At 40.7% G+C, this 24,546-nt stretch overlaps 1 protein-coding gene across 4 annotated transcripts in view; it reads left to right on the top strand.

The window, feature by feature from the left end:
* TSPAN4 (tetraspanin 4) overlaps nt 1-24,546 on the top strand; it is a 383,591-nt gene that overhangs the window by 325,113 nt on the left and 33,932 nt on the right. For all 4 annotated transcript variants that reach the window (XM_026850346.1, XM_026850345.1, XM_026850344.1 and 1 more), the window contains one exon: nt 5,923-5,997. In XM_026850346.1, the coding sequence (XP_026706147.1) occupies nt 5,923-5,997 (75 nt within the window). The remainder of the gene's footprint in view (nt 1-5,922; nt 5,998-24,546) is intronic.

Here is a 24,546-nt window from a genome sequence, read left to right as displayed (position 1 = left end):
TTTAGCATGGGGTTGGACCAGATGATCCCCAGAGGTCACTGCCAACATACATGGTGCTGTGATTCTAAGAGACTGTCTTCTGGCAGCTGAAGCTGTGCTGTTCTTGAAGACCAAAGTTATATATGTACATGTTAGGACCGTGCAGACAAATTAAAATCCCTCCCAGGCTATGGAGTTAGAGTTCTCTTGGAAGACTTTTAGCCCAACAAATTCTCTTTAATTCCTGCTACCTGAGGTGCTTATTAGGAAGTGAAATGTAATACTGAAATTAAAGCTAATCAGTGAGGATTTGGTAGTCCAGCCTAACTAAAAGGCAGAATGCTTGACTGTATCAAACTTGCAGTTGATATTAAAGAGGAATGATTAACTGTAAATTTTTTTTTTTTTTTTTTTTTTTCCTTCTTCATTTTGGAAGCTGCTGCAGGCCAAGAGCAGTTAGTTTGTTGGAGTACTTTCACAGGATCAGCCTACCTGCTCATGTGTTTTACTTCCTATTGTTTCTGTCAGAAGAGAAGCTAACTGTCCCCCTTGCTGACAGATTAGCAGTGTAGGTAAATACTACATGATGGAACACAGCACAGGCTGACTGTTGAAGATATTTGTCCAGTTTATTAGGTAGGTTATGCTAAATTGTAGGCTGTTTTGTCTAAAGAAATTATTTGCTAAGCTATGAACGTTAAAATTGCTTTGGAGTGTGTCACTATTCCAAAGAGGCTGATGGCATTTGGGTCCTCCTGCTACTGTCTTGCTGTTTGTTGAAGAGAATTTGAATAATGCTTTGCAAGAAACTTCTGTCTCCTGTCATTAGCTGAGAGGAGGGTCTGGCACACTGAGATCTTACTGTCTCCTTCTGAGACAGACTCCCATCAGCCTAAAAGCATTAATTACTTCAGGGATCAGTCTAAACAAAGCATTCTTGATTTTACCATCAGTTATATCATGTTTAGTCTCATAGCAAAATGTTAGGAGACTAACAAGACGATCATGGGTTGGTTTTCATTGTGCATGGTCACTTTGTCTTTGGAAAACTGAGAAGAGTGGCTACTCCTGACATGGAGAGATGAGTGGTTTGAGCAACATGATGGAACTATTGAGAAGATTTGGGAAGGAGAGGCAGTGGGGAAGCAAAAGACTCAATCCTGTGCATTAGTGTGTGATGTTCAGTCATCATGCAGAGAAGCAAGTCTCTCTAACATCTGAGACCAGAGAATCTTGTTTGGGAAGAAAATATTATTAACTTGTTCTGTGCCTTTGTGAGACATGCTTTATATAATGTACATAGAGAACAGTTCTTGACTCTTCTACTGATATTAAGAGGCTGGATGAAGGGAACCAGGACTCATGGGTCAGAAGCCTAGTACAGCTCCAGTGGGGATGGAGCTGCAAGTTGAGACCTTTAATAGATTTTTCTCTCTCTGACATCAGGAGAGTGGTGCATAGCTATGAAGTAGGCATAGCAGTTGCATAATTTCTTTTTCTTTACTCCTTTAATGGGAACCTGTGGGAAAGTCATGGGCTTTGTAGAATATGAAGGTAACTGCTGAGAAACTGGCCTTAATTTTCTTAAGGGTTGGAAATCAACAGTGGTAGCTGGAGAGAAAGGCGTCGCCTTACCTCCCTTCTCATCAAAACTTCTGTGGGGTTATTTCAGGTGTAATTTATGAAAAGCTGTGCAGTAGGTACCTCTCCAGTGAACCTCTACTAGGTTCCATCCCACTATTTGACAAGTAGTGTGGTAAAGCATCTCTCCATACAAGGTCAGATTAATCTTTTTTTTATGGAGTTTTACATGAATGCTTTGCATTGGGATTGTTGTTTCTCCATGCATAAATCTTTATTATACCAATAGCCTGCAGCCCCAGTGAACCAAAGCAAAACTCATTTTTATTCTTCTTAGTATTTGTCACCACAGTGGGAGAACTCATTTGAAAAGGAGCTGTGAGTTTCCAGCAGGCATGGTGGGGATTTAGGTGCTGTGAGCCTTCAGTGGTCTTATGCTTCTCACTTTAAAATTTGAATGGGATATGCCAAGCTGGTTCTGGCCACAGATGGGGCATCATTCCCTTTGGGATGAAACTGAGGATGGAACTGAAAGTGAACTTTTGTTAAAGTGCTATGGGAATAGAGGAGCAGGTTGTCCATGCATCCGTGCATGCACTTTACTCTGGTGGTCAGAAGATGTGCTGAGGTGTGCAGGCTATGCTTTACAGCCAGATTGGTCTGAAGCCTCAATTTTTACTTTCTGACAAGTTTGTTTGGGTTCAGGTAGGATTCTTTTTTAGAGGGGGATGATAAATGTGCTGACATGTAAGTGCTTGTAGCTTTTACCAGGTGGTGAATTTGAACCCTCCACCTTAAAGTTGACCTCACCTAATTTACCTTTGCAATAAAACATACAGTGTGTGTTTCCACTGTGCACACAGTGGGATTACTAAAATGTGTTAGTTACGTGTGATATAATGGTGTACCTTCTGTCGATGACTGCAAATAGTAAGAAAGATAAAACTAGAGATTTTATTTGAAAACAAAAATATTTCCCTATGGAGAAAAAGCATAATCCTACTTATCAAGGTTTGGACTTCCTGAGCAGTACACATTAATTTTGGCTCACTGTATGACTTCTAAACTCTGCAGTGCATGAAACCAAATTCCCACCAGTAATAGCTTGGAGGAACCTCTGAACCTGTGTAGGGAAGGACTTAGACATGCTTCATAACCATCACTGAGAGGACTTTTATTCTGAGATTTCCTAAATTTTGAGTGCTTGACTTCAATATTTTATCATCTTTTATGATGGCAACATCACACCTATTTCTCTAGTATGAACTGAAGAAGGCAGGATCACCATCATGGTCTGGCTCGAAGATCCACCCCAGCACCTTCTGCTGCTGGTCACAGTGGCACAGCAGGCAACAGGAGCTGCCTGCTCCAGTCCCAAGCTGGGGGTTTTAGCAGAGTTGTATGACTTGGTGTTGCAGGGGAAAACTCAAGTAATGAAATTTTAACTTATTTTATTGCAAATTGTGATAAACTTTTAATTACCGATTCTGGTATTGAGAAACAATCATACTTACACGCATGAGAAAACACCTCAACTTCCCTCCAGACACCTTTCCTCCGCCCTTACCAGTCTTCATTCCCCACCCATTATCCTCAGCCGTGGGGATCAGTGCAGCATGCTTTCCTTTTTTTGCCACGCTGTTTGTTGCTCTTGTTTTTCCATGGCTCCAGCTCAGGATTCTCCCAGGCACCGCCTCCCAAGGGTGTAGCTCCTCCTGGCTTTCCATGTGTGTCCCCTGGCGCTGCTCAGGCCTTGCCTTTACCTCTGATGTCCCCTGCCGCAATCGGCTGCTGCCAGTAGGTCCAGTTTCTCTAAAGCTGGTAGCCAGATTGTATCCTATACCAAACCATTCCCCATGTGCTGTTAAAAATGCCCTTCCTCAGGCTCTCCTTTCTCCTGCAGTCCTTTCCTGGCTTCATTTGTATTGTCTCCATGCTGGTGAGTGCAGAGAAGGGAGGAAAAGGTTTCTTGAGAGTACAGGAAAAACAAGTCCCTGAATTTTACTCTGACTCTTTGCCATACCCACTGTTCCTGGTCATGTCCTGTGAAGCGGGACTGGAAGCCATCGGCTCTGAGGGGACACCAGAAGGGCATTGCAGGTGCGTGTGGGCACCACAGGAGTGGGGAAGATGCTTTGTGGGATGGTTTGTGAGTTGTCTGGTCACACGTGAGCTGTGGGAAGGATGTGAGTAGGCTTTTTGTGGTTGTAGACTTTGAAGGTTTTAGCTGCTGAGCCCTCTCATCTCTACTGGATGTGTGAAATGCAGTTTTTTGAAGGTTAATAATTTTCCCACAAAAATCCGCTTGTAGTTGGGTAAGAGAAAAGACATGTGCCTGAAATGGAGCCAAACTTTGTTTCAGGTCCTTGCTCTAAACACCGGCATGTGAGAGGATTTCAAATTAAGCCACCAGAAATTTAACCTGGGTGAAATAACATACTTTGCCCTGCTTCATTCTTAGAAGTAATTGAAGTGTTGTTTTTGAAGTTCTGCCAAAAGCTTTCATTTTTGAGACAGAAACAAGCTCAGAATGTATAAGCATAGACAATTAAGGTTTGGCTAAATTATAAACTGATGAAATTGGGGTCCTGTGGTAGGAAGTGCTGATCACGGTTTATAATGGGTATGAGTCCTTTCTTTGTTCTAGAAATGGCTTAATGTAATCCAGGGAGACTGTGGTAGTCACATGCACGTTTTGATAAAGCCTTGCTTTATGGATGAGCAAAAAAGTGCCCCACAGCCAAATTAAATATAGCAAAGTGTCTGTGCATCTTTGCAGAGTGATAGATATCCTTGGTCTTGTTTCAATTAATGCTGTGCAGCAGGCTAAAGTCATAAATGTAAAAAATAAGCAAGTTGCACCAAGGCTGGTTTGCAGAGCCATACAGAAGGTCAGTGTTGGATTGTAATGGTATGGAAATCAGCTTGGATCACAAGCATGAATGAGTTCTGTGATTCAAAACTGGGCAGTAATAGGATCCAGTATTAGGGTCAGGCAGGTGTGAAGATACTGGTGATGAAGATTTGAAAACAAATTTTAATTTAAGACTCACAGGGCAAAATGCAATGACTTCTGTAGACAGTGTAATTGTACTAGTGGAGAAAGGTATTTTCCCCTTCTTGACCTTTTACCCTCCATTCGATCACAGAAATCCATGGGTTCAAAGGTTTGATTTTGACTTACCAAGCAGTGAAGAAGCTCTGATAAGGCTTTGTATCTATTAAACTTTCATAGGTTTGCAGCTCTGTGGTTGGAGCTAAAGAGATGGTAACTGGTTTTTTTCTCCTGGGGATGGGATTTCAATTAAGTCAGTGTTGCTCCATATTAGAATTCCAGCCTTGCAGGCTGCTAAGTGTATGGAGTTTGTGTTATAGGGAGCAGGACCTTTGCATGAGCCTAAAAAGTTTCCAAAATTACTCTCTCTCCTTGGGAGATCTTTGCAAAACTCAGTCTCATTTAATGGTCTGATAGTGCTTGTTCTAAATTCTGTGCAACCGCTGTGTTGGTGCTACTTCAGGTCTGTGCTGCAGACCCATCCAGCATCTTAACAAAAAGCAGGGCATATGGTTTTTCAGAAGTGCTTGGCATTGCCAGCAGTTCCTCTCACTGAAGTCAATCAGAATTGAGGGCTTTAGAGAATCTACGTGAAATCCCTGTGTTAAAAAAATTTTATCCTCTTCTTTGAGCTCTTGACTACTGGATTTTAGACAGTTCCATGGTTTATGAGGAGAAGAAGAGATGGACTGGCTTGGCTTTGATGTCTTTGGTATAAATCACCCCTTTCAGTTGAAACCCATGGGTCATTTGTGTGGCTACCTCAATTGCTTGTAAAGCTGACTTGGTATAGAAGCTTTTTGGTGTGCCTTTCACTTCTACAATTTCCCTTGCAAGGAGCTATGACTTTATGGTTTGTGGGACCAGGCTACCTTCTCTTGCAGTGGGAAGTCTAAGCCGTGGACTTCGCTGAAATCTTGTTAATTGGAAAGATCTGATGGGGAAAAAAATAAAGAAAACCTAGCCTGGGAAGAGTCCCCAAGGGTTACGTCACATAGAGCACTGGCCTACTGGGGGGACAGATCTCTGTGGGGTTTTACACTGTTCTCCTGCAATCAGTGATATAAATGAGCTGTACGTATGCCCAGATGCTGTTGTGTTTCCTGACTGGTCCTTTACCTGCTTTTTCAGCTGCTGCATGTCGTGTGCCTTGTTCTGCTGTAGCACAGCAGCTTTGCCTGTGTGACTCCCCCTTCCCATTCTGCATGATCTGCTGAATGTACTTATTGTGCATCCAGAAAAGGCTGAAATAGATGTTGATGGTTTTTGCTTCTTGTTTTTTCCCCTGTCCCTTTTTCTCTTGACAGTTTTTTATCATGCTGTTAATTATATTTCTGTTGGAGCTCACTGTTGTGATTCTGTTCTTCGTCTACAGCGACAAGGTAAGTCAGATTCTTCAATTTTCTTTCCCCTTCAGCAAATTTTTATGCCCCTTTTCCCTATAAATAAATCATGAAGTACTTGGCTTGGTATGCATATCATGCTTCTGTCTTCCTTGAGACACCCCTCTCAGAAGGAGCTCTCTCAGAATGCATAAACAGCCTTGCAGGACTGGGCTCTCTTGCTTGCTCATGTGTACAGCTCAAGGTCACAGATACTGCCAAGTACATCTGCCATTTAAAAAAAAAACAAACAAACCACAAGCTGAACAGTAAAAACCCCCACAATAAAAACTAAGAAGCCAACGAGCCTTACTGGGAAGATGTAGGAAGAGACACCCATCAGAATGATTTTTAAAAAATATGTGTACAATTTAAAAGCCACATTAATGTTGTTAAAAAGAAGGTGTCCTTAGCACAGGCAAGAGCACACAATTCGTTTTTTCCAAGTTGCTCCTTGTAGGACTAGGTTCTAGTAGAAAGCCAAGGTAAATGTATAAAAGTTTAATAAACAAATCTTTTCTTTGTTGTTTCAAATTTTACTTATGTTTGACCTTTGTTCCTGTGCTTACTTGGTATTTCTGTTGTAAGGGCAAGATTGCCTATCTGAATTATCTTTATCATTAAAATAATTTTTCTTTTAAACAAATCTTATATGAATAAACCCAAACCAAGGGCACAGTTGTGTGTAACCTGCCTATTCAATCAAGGTTGTCAAAGTCTCTTACAACTGAAGACTAAGGGAGCTTGAAAATCACAAGGTAGGTGGCAAAATTTTGCCATGAACTAACAGTCGTCAGGTAAATAACCAATAAACAACTTATTCTGAAATGGAAAGACAAAATAGCAAAAAATAAATACAAATCAAAATAACTGCACAAAATATCAAAATAAAATGAGGATTAACCGTACACCTGGTTATTTATATTCAGTATGTTTAGCAGTAACCTGGATGAGGAGTGGATGTCAACATCACTTTCTAGAAAGGCTCTGAATTAATTAATGAACACTGTCAGTGATTGTCAGGTGCACTTCTGGAGGACTGAAAAGAGCTAGGTTGCCGGATGGCGTGCTGTAGCTGGAACATGGAATTAACTTGCAAGGTAATTAAAGTAGAAGGGGCAATTTAAAATTACTTGTATGCATTATTGGATTCTGAATTACTTGTAAACTCTTGGGAGAAGGATCTACACGTCATATGTGACAGCTTAATAAAGACATCTACTTAATATGCAATGGGCCTCCAAAACCCAAATACAACACTTGGCTATATTTAGAAAGGGAATCGGTTAGAAAATGTTATCATTTCATTGTATAAATTAATGGATTTGCCTCACTGTGAATTTAATACTGAGTTTTGGTAACAGAACTGATTAAAAGTGCTAGGAAGGTGCAAGAGAAGAGTCATGAAGAAGGATTGGGGAGACTACCCTGATTCGGTTTGGGGAAGGAAAGAGATCCTCTGCTTAAGAGATTTTAAGAAAAGAAATTATAGCAGTTTCTAAACCAATGACATACTAAAGACCTGTCATGAACACAGAAGAAGTACTTGAAAATATTGAGTAGGTTTATAAGATAAGTGTTTCTTATGGTCCATGTCTTCAACTTGTTGCTGGCTGTTGTTGAAGCTGATAGTTTGATAAATGTGTGGGTATGAAGGAAAGAAAAAAACCCATGAAACATTTTTATATACAAAGAAATCAGTGCTGTTATGTTGACAACTGTGTCACAGAGAATGTTGGCCCTCACTCTTCAGAAGCAAAAAGTAGTGAAAAAGGGTCAGGAAGGATTCTCCCTCCCTCAGCCTGTTGGCTTGCAGTGGTTTTTATTTGTTCTTAATAAAGAGATCTGGGAGTTTAGCTTTCCTCTGAGTTGCACACTGAGGGTTGATGCAGGAGGTACACTGCAGCTGTCTGTAAGATCAAAACAGTCTCAAATATGGGCTCCAGTTCAAGTGCAGTTTGAGCTGAGAAATTGCTGTCGTCTGTGTATTGTGAATGATCAAATTTGAGGCTCTTAATGTTCCTGTATGATTTTAAATCCATGGTCTTATACTGAGGAAATTTCTGGTTTGTGTTATACTTACAGTCCTGCCTACAGAATAAATAAAACAGCAGCAGCCTAAAACTAGTATTTTCGTACAGCATATTTAGGATTTGTGTGCCAGCTTTCCTGATGTGAAGAACAGTATTGCCACGTGTACTGGTATGGGCAAGGAGCTAACCCAGAGCAGTCCACCACAGTAGTTCAGTTAATGCAGTTCCTTGGACAGTTACTGAAGGAACAATCTATGCTAACACTTGCACATCAGAAGAAAGTAACACTAATTTTGTGTGCATAATTAGGAGTGCTGCATGTACATGTAACATTTTTCCCAGGATAAAATGGGGGCCAATCTTTATTTTCTGTTTCTGGCTTGAAAAGAGGTTGAATAATGGACAGTTGATGAGAGAGTGGAATAGGCTGCCCAGAAAGGGGGGGAGTCCCCATCCCTGGGTGTGTTTAAGGGTCGTGTGGATGAGCTGTGGGGGGATGTGGGGTAGGGGAGAACTTTGTAGAGTCGGGCTGAGGGTTGGACTGGATCCCAAGGGGCTTTTCCAGCCTGAATGATTCTGTGATTCTGTGGACTCCCTTGCAGTTTTCATTTACTCCTGCTTTGTCAAGTGGAAAGACTGGAGTGGATACTTTGCCCCTTGCTACAAAGGTTAACCAATGCTCTTCTCTCTCTATGAAGCAGGGTGGTGTTTACCCTGCTCAGGTGGAGAATCAGGAGCTGAGACTTGCCCAAGATTCTGCAGGCAGCTGGGGCTGATTCTAAAGTTAGAGCTCTTGCTGGTTTGGCTGATGACGAGGGATCTGACAGACTGAGCTATGCCAGGTATTACAGCTGATTTAGCAGCAGTTTTCCAGTGAACAATGCCCAATTTATTCCTTCTACTGTAGGAGGGGCAGAGGATCAGGCTGATGCTTGCACCGTGGTGTCAGCCACAGGCAGGGTGTGTGTCCAGGTGTGTGCGGACACAACCCATGGGCTCCCAAGCTGTGAAGCCCTGTATCCATTGCTGGGACTGTTGCTTTAGTAGTGTGTTCATTATTAAAAAGCATCAAGACAGAAGATCTTTACAGCCATTCACAGGTAGGTTTTTGGCACAGCACTTCTATCCTTTAGCTGTGGAAGTGTGTGCAGTGGTGGGGGTGGACAGGACAGGCTGCTGGCACTCGAGGCAGCCTAGTCTGACCCGTTCTCATTCATCAGCTTGGGAGAAGCCCAAAAATTGCCTCTGCTTCTCGTGCTAGTGGCTTGGCAGCAGCCTCTCTGAGCTTTTAAGCAGCCAACTTGCTCCCATGCCCTCAAATGTCATCTTCCCTTTTCTTGAGGGAGAGATGTCTGCCTTGATCTGATGAGATAAATGCTGCCCTGGAGTTTGCAACTCTTTCTCTGAACTGGCTATGTGGTCTGATGTGGTAAAGAAAGACGGGGGCTTGGAGAGAGCTCAGGAATACATTGTGTGGGAAGGAAAAGGGGTAATGCCTTGTTTCTTGGAGCTGCACTGTGGATCTCTGCACTGTGGCCTGAGCTCACACTTTGTTCACTATTCCTCCACCTGGTTACATTGCAAAATATGAATCCCTTGAATTCTGCAGAAGTGAAATGTGGGCAGTGTGGGAATAGGATGAGGAAATGCATTACTACGGGATAGTTGTCAGAAAGAAGATGTAGTGCTTATATTTTGTCCTGGCCGCTCCCAGAGCAGCCATGACTGGTTCATAGGTTGTCTTCAGCTCAAAGTGGGCACCGGAGAGACTTGAGTCCTACTGGTGTTTGTGCACTTTCATATGCAAGTTCCCAAAGTGCAGCTTTTTTTTTTTTTTTTTTCTTCTTTGCAGGTGGAAATATCAGCCCAAGAGATGTGGGTGTTGAATGGAGTTTGTGTGATTATAAGCACTAGGACAGGTTGATATCACTCAGAGAGCACTATTTTTTCAGGCTAAATTTATGCTCCTGTTTGAAGCAGTCCAAACTCCAGTGACATTGCTAGAGTCATGTGAATGGTTATGGGAATGGCCACCCATCTATAGCTTGAATATTCTAATGTTTTATTTTAATTCCATTAAGATGGAGCAGCATTTGACTTTTTTTGTAAGTGGATCATTTCTATGTGAGGCTCTATATGTATTTATAAGAGATCCAAGGAGTACTGGGAAGGTTAACCTTAATTTTATTGTGATAAAGAGAAAGCAGCAGGGCCCAATCCTGTCAGAGACTGGACACTCCTTATATTTCTCAAACCAGATTGGACCCTGTTAGAATATAAATTATGATAATAAAATGCATAGTCTTGTACCAGTTCTAACTTGTATAATCCTTCTGGTTTTAGCATCTGTATTTATTTTTATTGTGATGATTCTCCTGGAGGCACAGAAAAAAAAAAGTCTATATTTACTTTTTTGCAGCTGTAATACATGTTTTTTTTCAGTAGGTTTGTTTGTTCAGTTGTCTGCATTTTTTTCTGATTTATGAACAGAGCTATGGTGCCGCTATTTAATGCCCACAAATGGAAGAACATAACTAAACCACCATAATGTGCTTTTTATTCTTTTCTTTTTGAAATGTTAAACTGAGTAACATAAGCCATTTTAAGGAACAAAAGCACTGAAGGATCACTGACTATGATATTTGATTATGGGAGCAGTTACTGCTATTGGCAACTCAAAGTTAAGACCAGAATTTTCAGTAAAGATTAAGGCCATTAACTCACTTGGGGTCCTTGTGAAAATTACAGCCTAAATTCCATGCCTGCTTAGCTGTGTTGAAAATGGCCCACAGAATGGTAGAGGATTGAAAAATAATGGCTACTTCTGTTTTTCATGAGATGTGTGAAAATGTTCTTGGTTTTTGTGTCGCAGTAAATTGTAATGAGTTCCTCTATAGCTTTTACTGCTAGCTTATAAAAAATATGGTGTGTAGATTGATGCATTTCTTGCTTTTTTTCTCTAAACATTTTATAAATTATTTTATTTCCTGATTGGTATTTTGCCTGGTCCCATACAGGTTAGAAACAGCAGACTGGAATGTAGTGGGTATGATTTCAAGTATAGCTCTGTCCTCACGACCTCTTTCACATTTGTCTTTAAAGACAAAGTGGAAAGACTGAATCTTATCCAGCTTTTGTGCTTATGAGCAGTTACTCATAGAAATGATCTGGTGTTGCTGAGCCACTTGCCCGCATGAGGAAGGGGTTCCCAATCAAACTGAAGAAATTATTCATACAGCAAGTTTAGTTCAAACCTACTACAGAAACTTGTTCTTGTTGAGCTTCTGTCCAGAGATTTTAAAAGTTTTGCATGTTTGTCTTTGACAGAGCTTTGGCAGAGCAGGATTTCCGTTCAGGTAACGAAATGCCTCGCGTTCCTAGTCAACCGAGCACGCAGGGCTGTCCGAGGTGCACACACAGATGTTAATCTTTTTGAAAACAGAGAAATGGAGGCTAAAGTGAAAGGGACAAGATCTTCCAAATTATATACAGATTACAGATGGTCTTAAGTTACAGGAAAACAACAGGCTTTGGAATGTCCCGAAGTACTGGCAGGGTGGTCGCTCAGCACCTCTCTTCAGTCAGACAGCTTGCCTTTTCCACCAGTGTTGCTCCATCAGCATGTGACTTCGCCTACACCATCCCATGGTCATATGTTGGAAAACTTCTCACTGTTGAAACCTTTTGAGTGGTGGTAGAAATACCGAGTCCCTGTATCCTCCTTTGCCCCAGTGAATGTAGCTGTTCCTGCTGCAGGGCAAGGCTGGCAGAATTTCCGACAATAATCTGTGCGGGCAGTATCTGTGTTTGTCAGCATGCAGAAGGCTTCCAAGAGGACAAGGCCAGTTTCATCTCTCAGTGGTACTTCTGCGGGGTTGTGCTGAGCTAACTTAACATGCTTCAGAGCGTGCAAGGCCTGGTATGTGTGTACAGTGGTTTCTGAGCAGCCTGTGTGGTAATGCTTTAATTTCCAGTTAGGGTTCCATTTGTTTTGGTTTTTTTAAAAGAGCTCTCCACACATTGAGCAGTTCCTGGCATGTAGCATCTCTCTGGCAGTGTCCAGGAGTTGGGGCTTTACAAATGTGCTGACATAGCTAAATTTCTCAGATAAACAGGAGTAGCATTGCAGGTGTATTTGGAGGAATCTATAGATCGTCTCCTGGACCGCAAGGCAGTGCAATTGCTGCTCTGTGAGGCTGATGTATTAGCTCTGGTCAAGTATTTTATTTCTTTAATGCAAAATGCAAATGTTATATAAATGGTGATATAAAATAAGAAAAGACAGAAGTGTCTCTGTGGTTTATTTTACTTGGTAATAAGCTTAATTTTAAATAGTTTATTAGCATTTCAGTACTGGTGTCACACAATAGGGAGTTGCAGAATTTTCATCAAAAGAATTTAATTATAACCAATTCGTTTTGGCTTATTTTCAGCAAAGCATTCAGGCATAGGTTTAAATCTGTTCCCATCCAGCAGATAACTTAAGTGCATGCTTAAATCCATGTGACTGACTTAATCATATACCAAAGTCTTGTCAAAGTTGATATGCACCTTTTGTGTCTTTCCTTTAAAAGAAATATTGCTGGGGAAATGCTAATGACTGAAAAAATGTGGAGACTGTAAAGATGCATCACATCTTTCACTCCATGGGGAATTTAGTGAAAAATAATGAATGTTTGCCTTAAAGCATTATTGCTTATCTTTTCTATTTGTTCTGAACAGCTTTTCATTTAGTATCTTGAACTCCAACACATCACTTTAACCTTTTTTGAGGCAGGAGGAGGTGAGAGAGATGGAATTTATTTGCCTGTGTGGCTGAAAAAAGCAAATGCCCCAAAGGAAATCCCGATAGTTTCACTAATTCATTTGTCAAAGGAGGATTTCATTGAAAGTGCACCTCCAAAATGCTATTAACAGGCTTGTTGAAGAATGGCATGGTATTGATGAAAAGAATTAAGTGCATGCTCAGAAATAGGTGTTATTTAGGAATGATAACAGCAGATAAAATGCATTAGGGCTTCCCATTGAGAATTCTTGATCAATGGTTGATCAAGGCCTAATTGATTCCTTGAATAAAGTGTTATCAGGGGAATGGGTGCACAGAAAGGAAAATCAAACTTTCCTAAATTAAGCTCCATGCCTAACACAAATACTCTTTTGTAAAGATTAGATAATGCAGTAGCCTGTCAGCTCTTTATGCTGCGTATCTTCCTATTTTGGCTGAGTTCAGAAATGAAGATGAATGTAGGTGTCTCATCTTAGTCAGTATGGATTTTTGTTCATATTGCAATGAGTACAGTATTTTTTTATATTGTCCTACTGCGCAATTTGGAATAGTGCTTTTTCTCAAGAGAAATCCAGTTCCAACCTCTAACCTGTCTGAGTGGGAGATTAATTCCCATCTGTATAGCTGAATCGAGCACAGCTGCTGCTGCCATTATGCCTGGCTTAAAGCCAGTCAGATCTATCTTTTATTTCCTGACATCACAAAAGTCATGTGAGGGTCTCCTGATGAATATTTGGCGATGTATCAGTTAGCCTACAACAGAAAGAGATGTATCTGGGCTTCCTTCATGCTGGTTTGTAATCCCTAATTAGAGGTTAACTCATAATCTCAGGACCACGTCAGAGCATATTTTTGTTGTCGGAGCACTCTTACCATGATTTGTTTCCTTGCCTGAGTCTCAAGTTTCAGATTTTGTATAGTAGACAAAATACTCATAGTGCAGGTCTTCAGCCAGGCTCTCCAAAGGAAAACTCTAGAATACAGTGATGGTGGTTATTAAATACATTGTCCAGGCATCTTAAAGCATGTTACAAGTGGTGAGTAGTTCAGCCCCACTTTTGCTGACTGGGAGGAGTGATGTTGAAGGCAAAATGCTGAAGGTTCAGTGTCTCCTGGGAAATACTTAGTGCTCTCTGAATGAATCTAATGGGTCCTTACCATTCCAGAGGGCTTTACATTACTCACCTGTGGTCAGATAAAAAGCCATTTCAGTGTCTAGCTGGATGAGGAGCCGAACGCACGCTGGCATTCAGTGCTGACAGAGCTCAGTGAACAGCACCAGTTCACATACACCTGCCTGATCAGCACTAGTTTTAGCTGGTAACTGACTCCCAGTTTTGCATCTCTTCTAACTGCTGATACACATTTTGTACACTTCTGTTTGAAAAAGGGACGAATAACAGAAAGAGAAAAGGATGTTTTAGAAAGGTGATACAATACGTAATTAAGGCAGTTTTAGATGTTTAAACACAGGCAACATCAAATGCAGAGCAATGACTGAGGTAGTATATTGAAACAGACAGCACATTTTTTATTCATTCTACAAACATTTTTGATGTGTCACAATGTATTTCAGACAACATTAGAAAATGACAGTAAACTAAATGTTTAACACTTTTTACATATACAGAAAGAGAAGGGAAGATGACTTTTTGTGTTACCACACCGTAAGCAGGCCAATAGCATACAGTCCTTGTCTCGGATTTGTCAGCTGCAATTGAAGAACGATGTGGTGGTTAGACCACTCTATCAGGTAGAATTTGCAGCCTAAGTTCTTTCAACCCCTTCTTTTTATTTCCCTTCAGCAATGGTATGTATACACAGAATGACTCCTAGCTGAAACAAGGAAAGACAAGATCTGTTCATCAGCAGCTCTAAACCATTCCTAGTTCTGGGTTCTCTTAGGGTGCAGTGTGTTGACTTTTAAGGCTAGAAATCCTGTTCAGGTGCTTTATAATACCCAGTCTCCATGATATGTACAAGGTACCCACTGCATAGCATAACTTCTCGTTGAAAATATTGCTGCACTGCAAGAGGGTGTTGTCTTTCCAGCTGATAATTATGGGTTGAATCCTTGCTGTGAAGTTCAGGGGTAGGAAGGAGGTACAGCAAGTGTTCTAGACACCAGCCACTGTACCTTTGGAATTATAGTCCCAAACTTACAAAACCAACGTAATCAGTGGTTGTTACCAGTCAATGGTGATGTGTTACTGTGTGTGCCAGTAAAATAGCAATCAGGTATATCTGTAATCATCTTTAATATGGACTAATTATCTTTAATTACTTGGAATCTTCGACTCCCCGAATCTTTTTAAAAATGAGCACCAAAATCAGTGGTTGACTTGACAATAGGAAATGACTGAGCTGGAAGAGAGAGAAGTAGATTTTGTGTAAAGGGATATATCTTAACAGGAAGCAGCAGCAGAACTTTGTTTTACAGTTTCTGAGGGTGCACATTTCCTACTTGACGCTTGCAATGCCTCTGATCATTTGGATGATGGTAGTATAACGCAATTTTGCTACAGTGTCCTGGCATTAGCAGTGAATGAGGCGTGTATGAATGTTGTTTTAACCATGGTGTAATCTTAATTCACTTCGTTGTGCTGCCGTTGTTTCATGTACCTTTTAAATTGCAGGGGAGACATCCTTGAGAACAGAATTCTCATATAGGTTCAGTTCTTTCTTGCTGAAATCCCTTCACCTACTTCTACTCCCTCTCCTGCTACCAATTGTCTTTGATGCAATTTCTTAACAAGGTTTTTTTCTGCAATAGATTATTGAATTATTATACAACAATATATGTTTTGATTTCCTTGCTTGCTCCATTTTGCACTTTACTGCCATAAGCCAAGGATATTGTTGCTCTGACAGACGTTTTTGCCATCTGCACCTTGCCACTCTGAACCGCAGGAAAGCAGAACAATACATGTCATCATCTTTAGCTGTGCTCATGTTGCCTCTGTTGACAAAGTCCTAACCTCAGCATTTAGGAGACCTTTTCAGAAGTCGCCCTGAAGGGCATATTGAAGTGCAAACTGAATTGCATGTTAAAAATTGGTAAATTATGTAAATGAAGCAAAATGAAAAAGATCCAAAAGATCATTTGAAGATATTTAAGAAAACAACTAAAAAGTCTCCAGAGAATAATGAAAGTGGAAAGTCATGAAGCACGTAAGAGAGAAAGATTTTGATTCAAAACCAGATGTTTGTTAGATTTATCACACAAGACATTTGGTTTTCTTTTGAAAGTTCAGGACCAAAGGAGCTGCAATAAGATTTGAATTAATCAAAATTGTTGAAGGGATATTTAAAAGGTCTGAAGAGAATCACATTGTTCTCTATACAACATGCACACACAAGAAAATATCCTGCAGATTTCCTTCAGGTCCACCTTTTTCTCGATGAATAGGGAATGCATTGTAGTCGGCAGAAAAGCAGCTGAATATATTCAAACAAACAGAAGCAATGGGTTTTTCAAGGTCAGGTGGCTTCGGAAAAAAAAAAAACAAACAACCCACATCTATTTTCTTTTGGGGAATATGAAGAAAGCAGGAAGAGAATGTGTTGTATACCTTGAAGGGTGTTGAGGTGGGACTGGAATTTAAGTAAATGTCAGTGGAGTGCCCTTGCTGCTGCCACCACCGCTGGTGGCCATTCAGTGGCCAGGTGTGGCTTCCCATAGCTGGGTGTTCTCAGTGGACACCTGGTTCGTGCTGTCTTTGACACTGATTTACCTACAGATGGCAGGGGCAGCTCTTTCATAGTGGCTGTTGTTGTCACGGAAGAGCACTGAGCAATGAGGACTCAGTTTCTGATTGCCTATCATAAGTTTTCTTTCTTTCAACTCTATTCATGTGTCAATTCTAATGTAAGAGCGTCGGTGAGAGACGATTGGCTGAATAAGACCAGGACACTGGAATGGCTCTCTGCTGCTGGATATCACAGTTTTGCCATATCCCTTTTAGGAGTTTAGTTATATGATACAATATCAGGTGTAAGCAGAGAATGAACACTTAAATTAAATTAAAAAACGTGGTAAAATCCTAGCCCCAGTGAAGTCAGTGAGAGCTGTGTGTTGTCTTCTGTGAAGCCAAGATATTATCCTTAATTTTAAGATTTTTGAAATCTCCTTCCCGCTTCCCCACATGGTGATCTAAATAATGCTCAAGTGTGTGAGATGGTGCATTACAGTGAGATCCCACTGCATGGCAACTGCAATAATTGGGCAGGTTTTTTCTCTAGCATAATGTCTTAAACTTGCAATGCAGAATGTCTGGGATGCTGCTGCCTGCTAAGAAATTGGTTCAACACTGGCTTCAGAAAAATCACACATTTCGAAGAGAAATGAAATTAATGAAATCTACATTCCTGTGGATATTTGTTTCCTAGTCTCTGGTTCTTCGCCATCCATGTTCTCAATGACTGTCCAGCATCCTTGCAATGGTACAAAATTGCAGACTTGTTTAGGTTAGAAGGGGCCTCTTGAACTCAGATAGCACAACTCACTCTTCAAGCAGGAACAGTGAGAGCAGGCTGCCCAGGACTCTGTCCAGTTGGGTTTTGAATACCTCCATAGATCTCCCTGGGCAACCTGTTGCAGTGTTTGACCACCCTCACAGTAAAAAAGTTTTCTTGTGTTCGGAATGAATGTCCTGCCTTTTAATTTGTGCCCATTACCTTTTGTGATCTCAGTGGGCACTACTGAGAAGAGTGGCACTACTGCCTCTTCTTCATTCTTTCCCATCAGTTATTTATACACATTGATAAGAATTCCTCTGAATCTTCTTTCCTCCAAGGCTGAACAGTCACATCTCTCAGTCTCTCCTTGTATGAAAGATACTCCAGTGAAATCATCGTTATAGCCCTGTGCATGGCTCACCCCAGAAAGTCTTATTTCTTCCTTGTACTGGGGAGCCCAGAACTGGACACAGATATGGCCTCACCAGTGCTGAGTAGAGAGGAAGAATCACATCCTGTGACATACTCGCAGTGCTGGATGCTGTTGGCCTTCTTTGCTACAAGAGTGCATTTCTGGCTTATGGTCCACCAAGACCCCAAGGTCTTTCTCTGCAGAGCTACCGGTGTTAAAAGCCATACTAATGGCAAGGTAAACAACATCCACCGCTCTCCGCTCATCCACAGAGGTAGTTACCATACTATGGAAATTGTTAGTTAAGCATGATTCCCCCTCCATTCTGACTACTCTCAATCATATTCTTGTCTTCAAGTGTTTGGAAATGCTTTCCAGGATTAGTTGTCCCATCACCTTCCCAAGGATTGAGGTGAGAATGACAGGCCTGTGGTTCCTGGATCTTCCTTATAGCCCATGTTGAAGGTAGGAGTGGTATTTGTTCTCTTCCAACGTTCATGAACTTCTTACCATCCTCTAGTGCGATAGAGAGTCCTCTCTTGTCTTGTATGGTGTTGACATTTCTTGTCCGGTACTTCCAACCACTGTGCTGTCAAAAAAGCAGCCCAAGTGCTGACTGGCAGGGCACTGTATATTCTAGAGCAGACAAAATGTGTATCTGTTACACTCACATTTCAGCTATTTTTGTCTCATTCTGAGCACTAAGTTTGGGTATCTGCTGCAGCTAGTCAACAGTTTTCACAAAATTTATGGAAATTGAGTGTGTCTGAAATCCATGTGTCTACCGACCATTTGACTTCATTTTTTTTTCTTCAGAATTATTTGTTGAAAGTATATAGTGGCAAGAACTTAACAATGACAAAATCCTGTCATTGGTGCATTCCATAGTTTTGCAGTGATTAAACAGAAGGAGAATATTTGAGTGAAAGGTGAATATGCGAGTTAAAGCTTTTTCTCAGTGATACTTATTGGAATGAGTGCTTTTCCAATTAGCCTTTCACTGTCATTTCTTTGAAATTACTTTTTCTGAATACTTACTTTGAATTTCTGGAATGTGCTTGATACCAGACTACTAAGAGGGTAGCAGGGAGAGACCTTATTCCATGTTGAGCTGAACTTTTTGAGGCTTTAATACGTCCCTTTTCCACATGCTCATTTGTTAGATTTTGTGATTGGGTATGGTTATATTTTCGTGTTCATCCCATAAGGATCAGCTAGTGCTATGTATGGTAACATGGAGAACTTGGCTTTTTGCTTCCACATCTTTGGTGGGGCCATGCAGATTCCATAGGAGTCAGATTCTGGATTCCTCAGGCTCCTTGCTCCTGATCCAGGGGCAGCTCCTACCACTCCCCTTAGACACCACAGAACCATCCACATTACTGAGTAGCTCTTTGAGGAGATTTGATCAGATTCTGAAATGCAAAACTGCTCTCCTGCTGGATCTAGGAAATACAAAGGAACTTTTCTGATCTAAAGGCCTTCTTCCACCCATTTCAGACAAGTTTTGAGCAGTGTTCTGCTGGAGTAGCTGGCCATTTGGAATAGACCTGTTAGCTGTATGCCTGAAAGAGCTATAGGCTTCCCTGTGAGGCTGAGTGACACTAGAGAGGCTCATGGCATGTCCTGGTGTGAATTTGCCTGTGTGTGGTCTCTGCTGTGTCCTGTTTAGCAGCTAGATGCTGACAACCAGGTTTAGAGACGGACAAACAAACCCTTTCCATGTGCCCTTCTGAAACAATTTCAATGCAAATGAGCAACATGCCATTTCACATCACTGTTTCACAGACTGTGTGTTTGTTGCTGGTCCCCGTAGGATGCCATGCAGAGTTATAGCCTGTAGGAGTCACTCAGTACGTCCTTATCTATTCCACAGCTTTTATGTTTAAAGTTGATCTATCTCATCAATCTTTTTTCTGAAATAGCATATTAAATTCAAGGATTCCAATATCACTCTTACTCAAGATTTTTCCATGTGAAACTTTCTAGAGAAGATTAATTTAGGAGAGAATGGTTAAGGAGTCCTGTTCTATATAGGTTTTTGTGAAAAGTGACACGTTTGGGGACTGAGAAACAAAGCTGATGAGGGCGTAAAATGCACTACTTGAAGCATGTTTCTTCAGTCACAGAATTATTCTTTCTCCTCAAAGCCTGTTTGCTTAATTCAGCTTACCATCATGAATCCAGAATTTAAATAGTGTGATTTAAGAGGATCAAGTTTCTAAAGCTGAATCTCTGAAAGCTTGCAATACCGTGGTTATTCTAACCTTCCAAGAGAAGAGGACATCGAGATGTCCCCATGTCAATTCTGACTTGCTGATCACTTCACCTTCTGTCCTTGAAACCATTATCCAGTGGGAATTTTAAGTTACAGCAGACAACTTGTGTTCTGATTGAACAGCATTAAGTGGAGTTAAGTAGCCAAGAATTTGACACTTATTATAGAGGTTGTTCTTATGCAACTTCTAAGTGTTCTTTTAAGTGGTGGTAGTGGAATCTGATAAAGAGAAAAATTAATGCTAAAGGAAAATGAGATTTAACAGACAGTTAACTGCATCCTGCATAACAAAAATGTGGTTTTAAGCCGAGAGTCATTTGGGTGTCTCTCCCTTGTTGACCCATTTTGAGATAATTTCCCTAAATTATTTAAATTAAATTATTTGATTTTTTTAGGCTTGAATTTTGACACTTCATGAAAATTAGACCACTTAAGTGGGGTGTCCCAAATCCCCTCTCATGTCTGCAAGTCACCGCAGAGGTAGAGTGACACTGAAGAGCAGTACAGTGGTGGGACATGGTTCCCTGCACTCCCTACTACAGCAACACACTTTACAAGGGGGGAATAAATTTTGTGTTCTGTGACTTCAGTGCTGAGCCTCTCGTGTTCTCTTTGGAGTGGGGTTGTGCATGGAGGGTAAAGATGCATTTGTATGAACGAGCATATAGGTTTGGATCTCTTTGGTTTATCAGGAACTAGAAGCTCACTTGGTCTTCCTTTTCAACTGAATGGAAGAATAAATTAAGTCTTTTATCTCAGCAGATTTTTATAAAAGTGAGTGGGGAATGAAAGATGAATTGCATTTTATAAAGTAGGAAATTAAATTGTCCTTCCACCTTCTAACTCAAAAATCCAGGAAAAGTTAGGAAATGCTCCTCACTTTCTGGGTGGTACCAATATCCCTCCCCAGGTCTGGGCTGTCTCAGAACATACAGGAAGGGCTTTAGGATTTGGTAAGGGTGGCTGGGTTGGTCTTGTCCTGCATGTAAAGCTATTTCTTGTAAGAAGCATGTACGGCACCTGAAAGTGAATTTGGTAATTTGCAACAAGAGAAGAAACACCTAGCTTGATCCCATAGCACTCTGTGGCTTCACCTCACCCACAGGGTCTTCCTTGGTGGTCCTCATCACGGCCAAATTCCCTTTTCTGAATTCTGCTGTCATCGGCTCTGAGCAGCAGGATTAGGTGGGGGGAAAGCGAAGGGTTTATGCTGCTGCTTTTTTCTCACAGAGCGCAGGCTGCTTCACCTTCCCGCATCACGCCTGGGTTCAAGGTTGGGGTTGCTGAGGAAGGAACTGAGTGAGAGGCTATACTTTTGCCAGAGATTAATATGAATATGATTGGTCCCCAAGCTGGGAGTAGTGTTTATTCCTAAACGTTATGCGAATTGTGGCAGAAATGGCTGTTCAGGATTCTCCTGGCTGCATTTGTTCTCCGGCTGTCCCTCTATCCTAAGGAATGCAGTCCAACAGCACAAGTAATTTAATGTGATTAAAAGCTAGCCCCCAGTGAAAGGAGTGATGAGGGAGATTCTTTACTTATTCCTCATGAGTCCTGAGCAGGCTTGCTCATGAATCCTGTAACCTTGGCAGCAAGAGAACCTCCTTTTGCTTTGCTATCTACAAGGAAATGAATTACACAAGCGTAGAAATTCATGAACGCTGAATACTGCAATTAATTTTGTTAAAGTCTCTTTATATATTTAGTTTGGGAAGAGGAAGGAGAAGCTTATCACCAGCTATGAGTCTGAAGCCACAAATCTTGCACAGCTTTCACTTTGAGATAAAAATGAATCTATAAGGAATCCAAACCCCTTTTGTATATTTTATATATTGTAAGAATGAGAAATGATGAGGGCAGTAATATAAAGTAGTGTTAACATCACAATCCCTGTAGTGAATTGATTAACATGGAGAAAACACATTAATAGCTTTTCTATTACTAGTCTGAAAACTATAATGGCATTTATTAGAACAGAACTGAAATGTGAATGGCAGAACTTTACCAATCTCAGCTCATACTTGATGGCTTAAACACTATCTGAAAAAAAAAAAGAGTCCAGACTTTGAACCTTGCCAGTTTTTCCTATTTAATCTTTCAGTTGTACATATTAAGCAGACAAACATATTGCAGAGGAGAAGTTGGATGTAAACTGGATGTATTGGATGTGCAAATTTTCTCTCTTTATGGACAAAACAGGTGCATGTAAATGTTTCATCAGCACACCCATTAAGTTCCCAGTGGTAAATTTAGCCACAAGCATTCAAGAGGTGCTTACTTTGCATTTAATTTAGATCTAAAAAAAGAAGGAGCAGGTTTATTTAAAATGGATTACATTCAGCATATTACTATTCTTATTCTCATATATTCTTATTCATTATGTATATGTTAAAAAAAAAAAAGTCACAGAAAAAAAATGACAGAAATACCCATACACCTCAAAGTGAGGATGGTAGTTATTCTAAAATATGGTAAAATCTGGCTTAGCAACCAGCCAGTCATTTCATGAACTCTGTCTGAGTGAATTTAGAAATAACCTTGCAGAACTTGGAGAGCTTCTCCCAGACAGGGCAACCTCTTTATCCTCTCTTTTTATGTTGCACCAAATATTCCTAATTTTTCATGCTGCTGCATAGTGCTAGCACTGTAGGAAGTTGTAGTTCTTTTTCATCTTTCTTTGTTCTTATCCTTTCTTCTGGGCTGTGTTAATCAACTTGCAGATTGCCGCGTGTTCTCATCTGAGTGCAGTGGAGGGTTTCTTTGCCAGCACCTACAGACTTTACAGTGGTAACTCATGGCACAACCTCATTCTGCCACAGGGTAAGAAGATGCAGGGACTTCTCTTGTGCATGGCCCACCTATCCATGACATCATGCTCTGCACCGCATTAGGAGTTGTGTTTGCTTTGGGAGTTGCGTTGAAGTCACTTAATATGTGAAATGTACTTTTTATCACATCTGTTCAAAATGGGTGGCCAGAAATCATAATTGCTAGACTAGGGGAATGATGGCGTGATAAATAAAGTACGGTAAATAAAAGTGCTATCTTGAATATAAAAAGAAATATATTCCTGTCTGGCAAGTTGCACTGAAGGGAGATGGCTATAAAGCATGAAGGAAATTTTTCTTGGTAGGATCAGATATATACAGGCCTCTGTTAATATAATGGGCCTCTGAGACGTGTACTTGGATGCTGTTTGTTTGAAAACTATCTACTTGGTCAAGTTTGGACTTACTGTATACTAAATCTTCAAATATCAGTCACAATGCAATCGTCTTTCTACTGTTTCAGCATGTCCTCAGTCAGAATCATGGGACTCAGCATGGTGAGGGATTAAATTGGTAACAAATATCTGGGCGGCTCTGTTGTATTTTACTTGCTTTGGCATGCTTTTGTTAACTCCATTCTCTTTCAGAGGATGGAGTTTCACTGTGCTCCGTCCTTACAGTATCTCTGTAAAAAAGAAGAAAACAGAAAATTTGTTACTTAACACTTGTTACTGAGTTTAGGCTGTATCTTCTTACCCAAGTTTTAGCTGATAATTTTAACAACTTCAACAACTCTTCTTAAATTGCCTGTTAGGAGGTGGGGGGAAAGAAAAGCTAATTTTTTCCCATCTGTCTTTTTTTTTTCTTTCCCCTGACAAAATTTTTTTTGTGGCAGAAGGGAGCATTTTTCCACCCTCATCCCTTCCTATCTTGTTTTATCACAAGTCACACTCCATTAGTGTCCTAATGTTTCTATCAATAAATGATGGATTTGCCAATGGTGATTTAAGTTTAAAATTACTTGCGAAAACTTAATGAAGCCTGCAAATCATGAATTAGATTTCAAAGAAATCATCTCTGACAGTTAAAAACTATAGGGCCAAAGTAATTTCAAGGTTGGCATTTTTTCCCCTCCATAAATTATGTATCAGGTCAAAACAGAGGTGATTTTGCAGGAATTTTTTTATTTATTTATTTATTTTTAAAGCAAGTTGCAATTTTCTCTTGCTGCAGTAGCTTTCTCTTACTGGTGTGTAGAGGGGTGGGTGACACGCTCTCTGCTGCAACTTGCTGTTGTGAGCACCAGTCTGCTTCTGGTCTGTATCTTCCACTGGTTTGAACATCGGTTTCTAATCCCACTTCCCAGCCTTGTGCCCTCGTGACTAGACTGCTCGGACTGCTTGTCTGCTATGGCCAGAAATGATACCCCGAGGCTCTCAGCCCTTGAGTTTCTCAACAGGGTTATATTTTTATAACTTGAGTGTTCTTTGCAGGTTTAAACTGTCCCTTTTGGCAATCACTTTGCCTGTGTAGGAGAAGACGCCTGATGCTGGTTTGCAGTTTCATGAGGAAGAGAATCCCTTTACTCAAAAGTGCACATGGAGAATCTGCTGTTGCTTGGAGCATATTCATTTAGTTAATTAGATTTGTGGAAGATAATGAGAAGTTTCCTGTCCTAAATTCAGAATATTTAATGCAATTTGGAAATGGCTGTAAATCTTTCTAACCAGAAGAACCACAGTTATCCCATTGAGTCTCTTCTTTCTTCTCACCCAAATCCAAGGAGATAAAGAGTGGTCAACCCCCCCCACCCC

The sequence above is a fragment of the Athene cunicularia genome (assembly GCF_003259725.1).
Source record: "Athene cunicularia isolate RWA chromosome 5 unlocalized genomic scaffold, athCun1 chr5_part2, whole genome shotgun sequence".
Taxonomy (NCBI): domain Eukaryota; kingdom Metazoa; phylum Chordata; class Aves; order Strigiformes; family Strigidae; genus Athene; species Athene cunicularia.
Note: the sequence above shows the minus strand (reverse complement) of the source record. Positions and strands in the feature narration are given on the sequence as shown.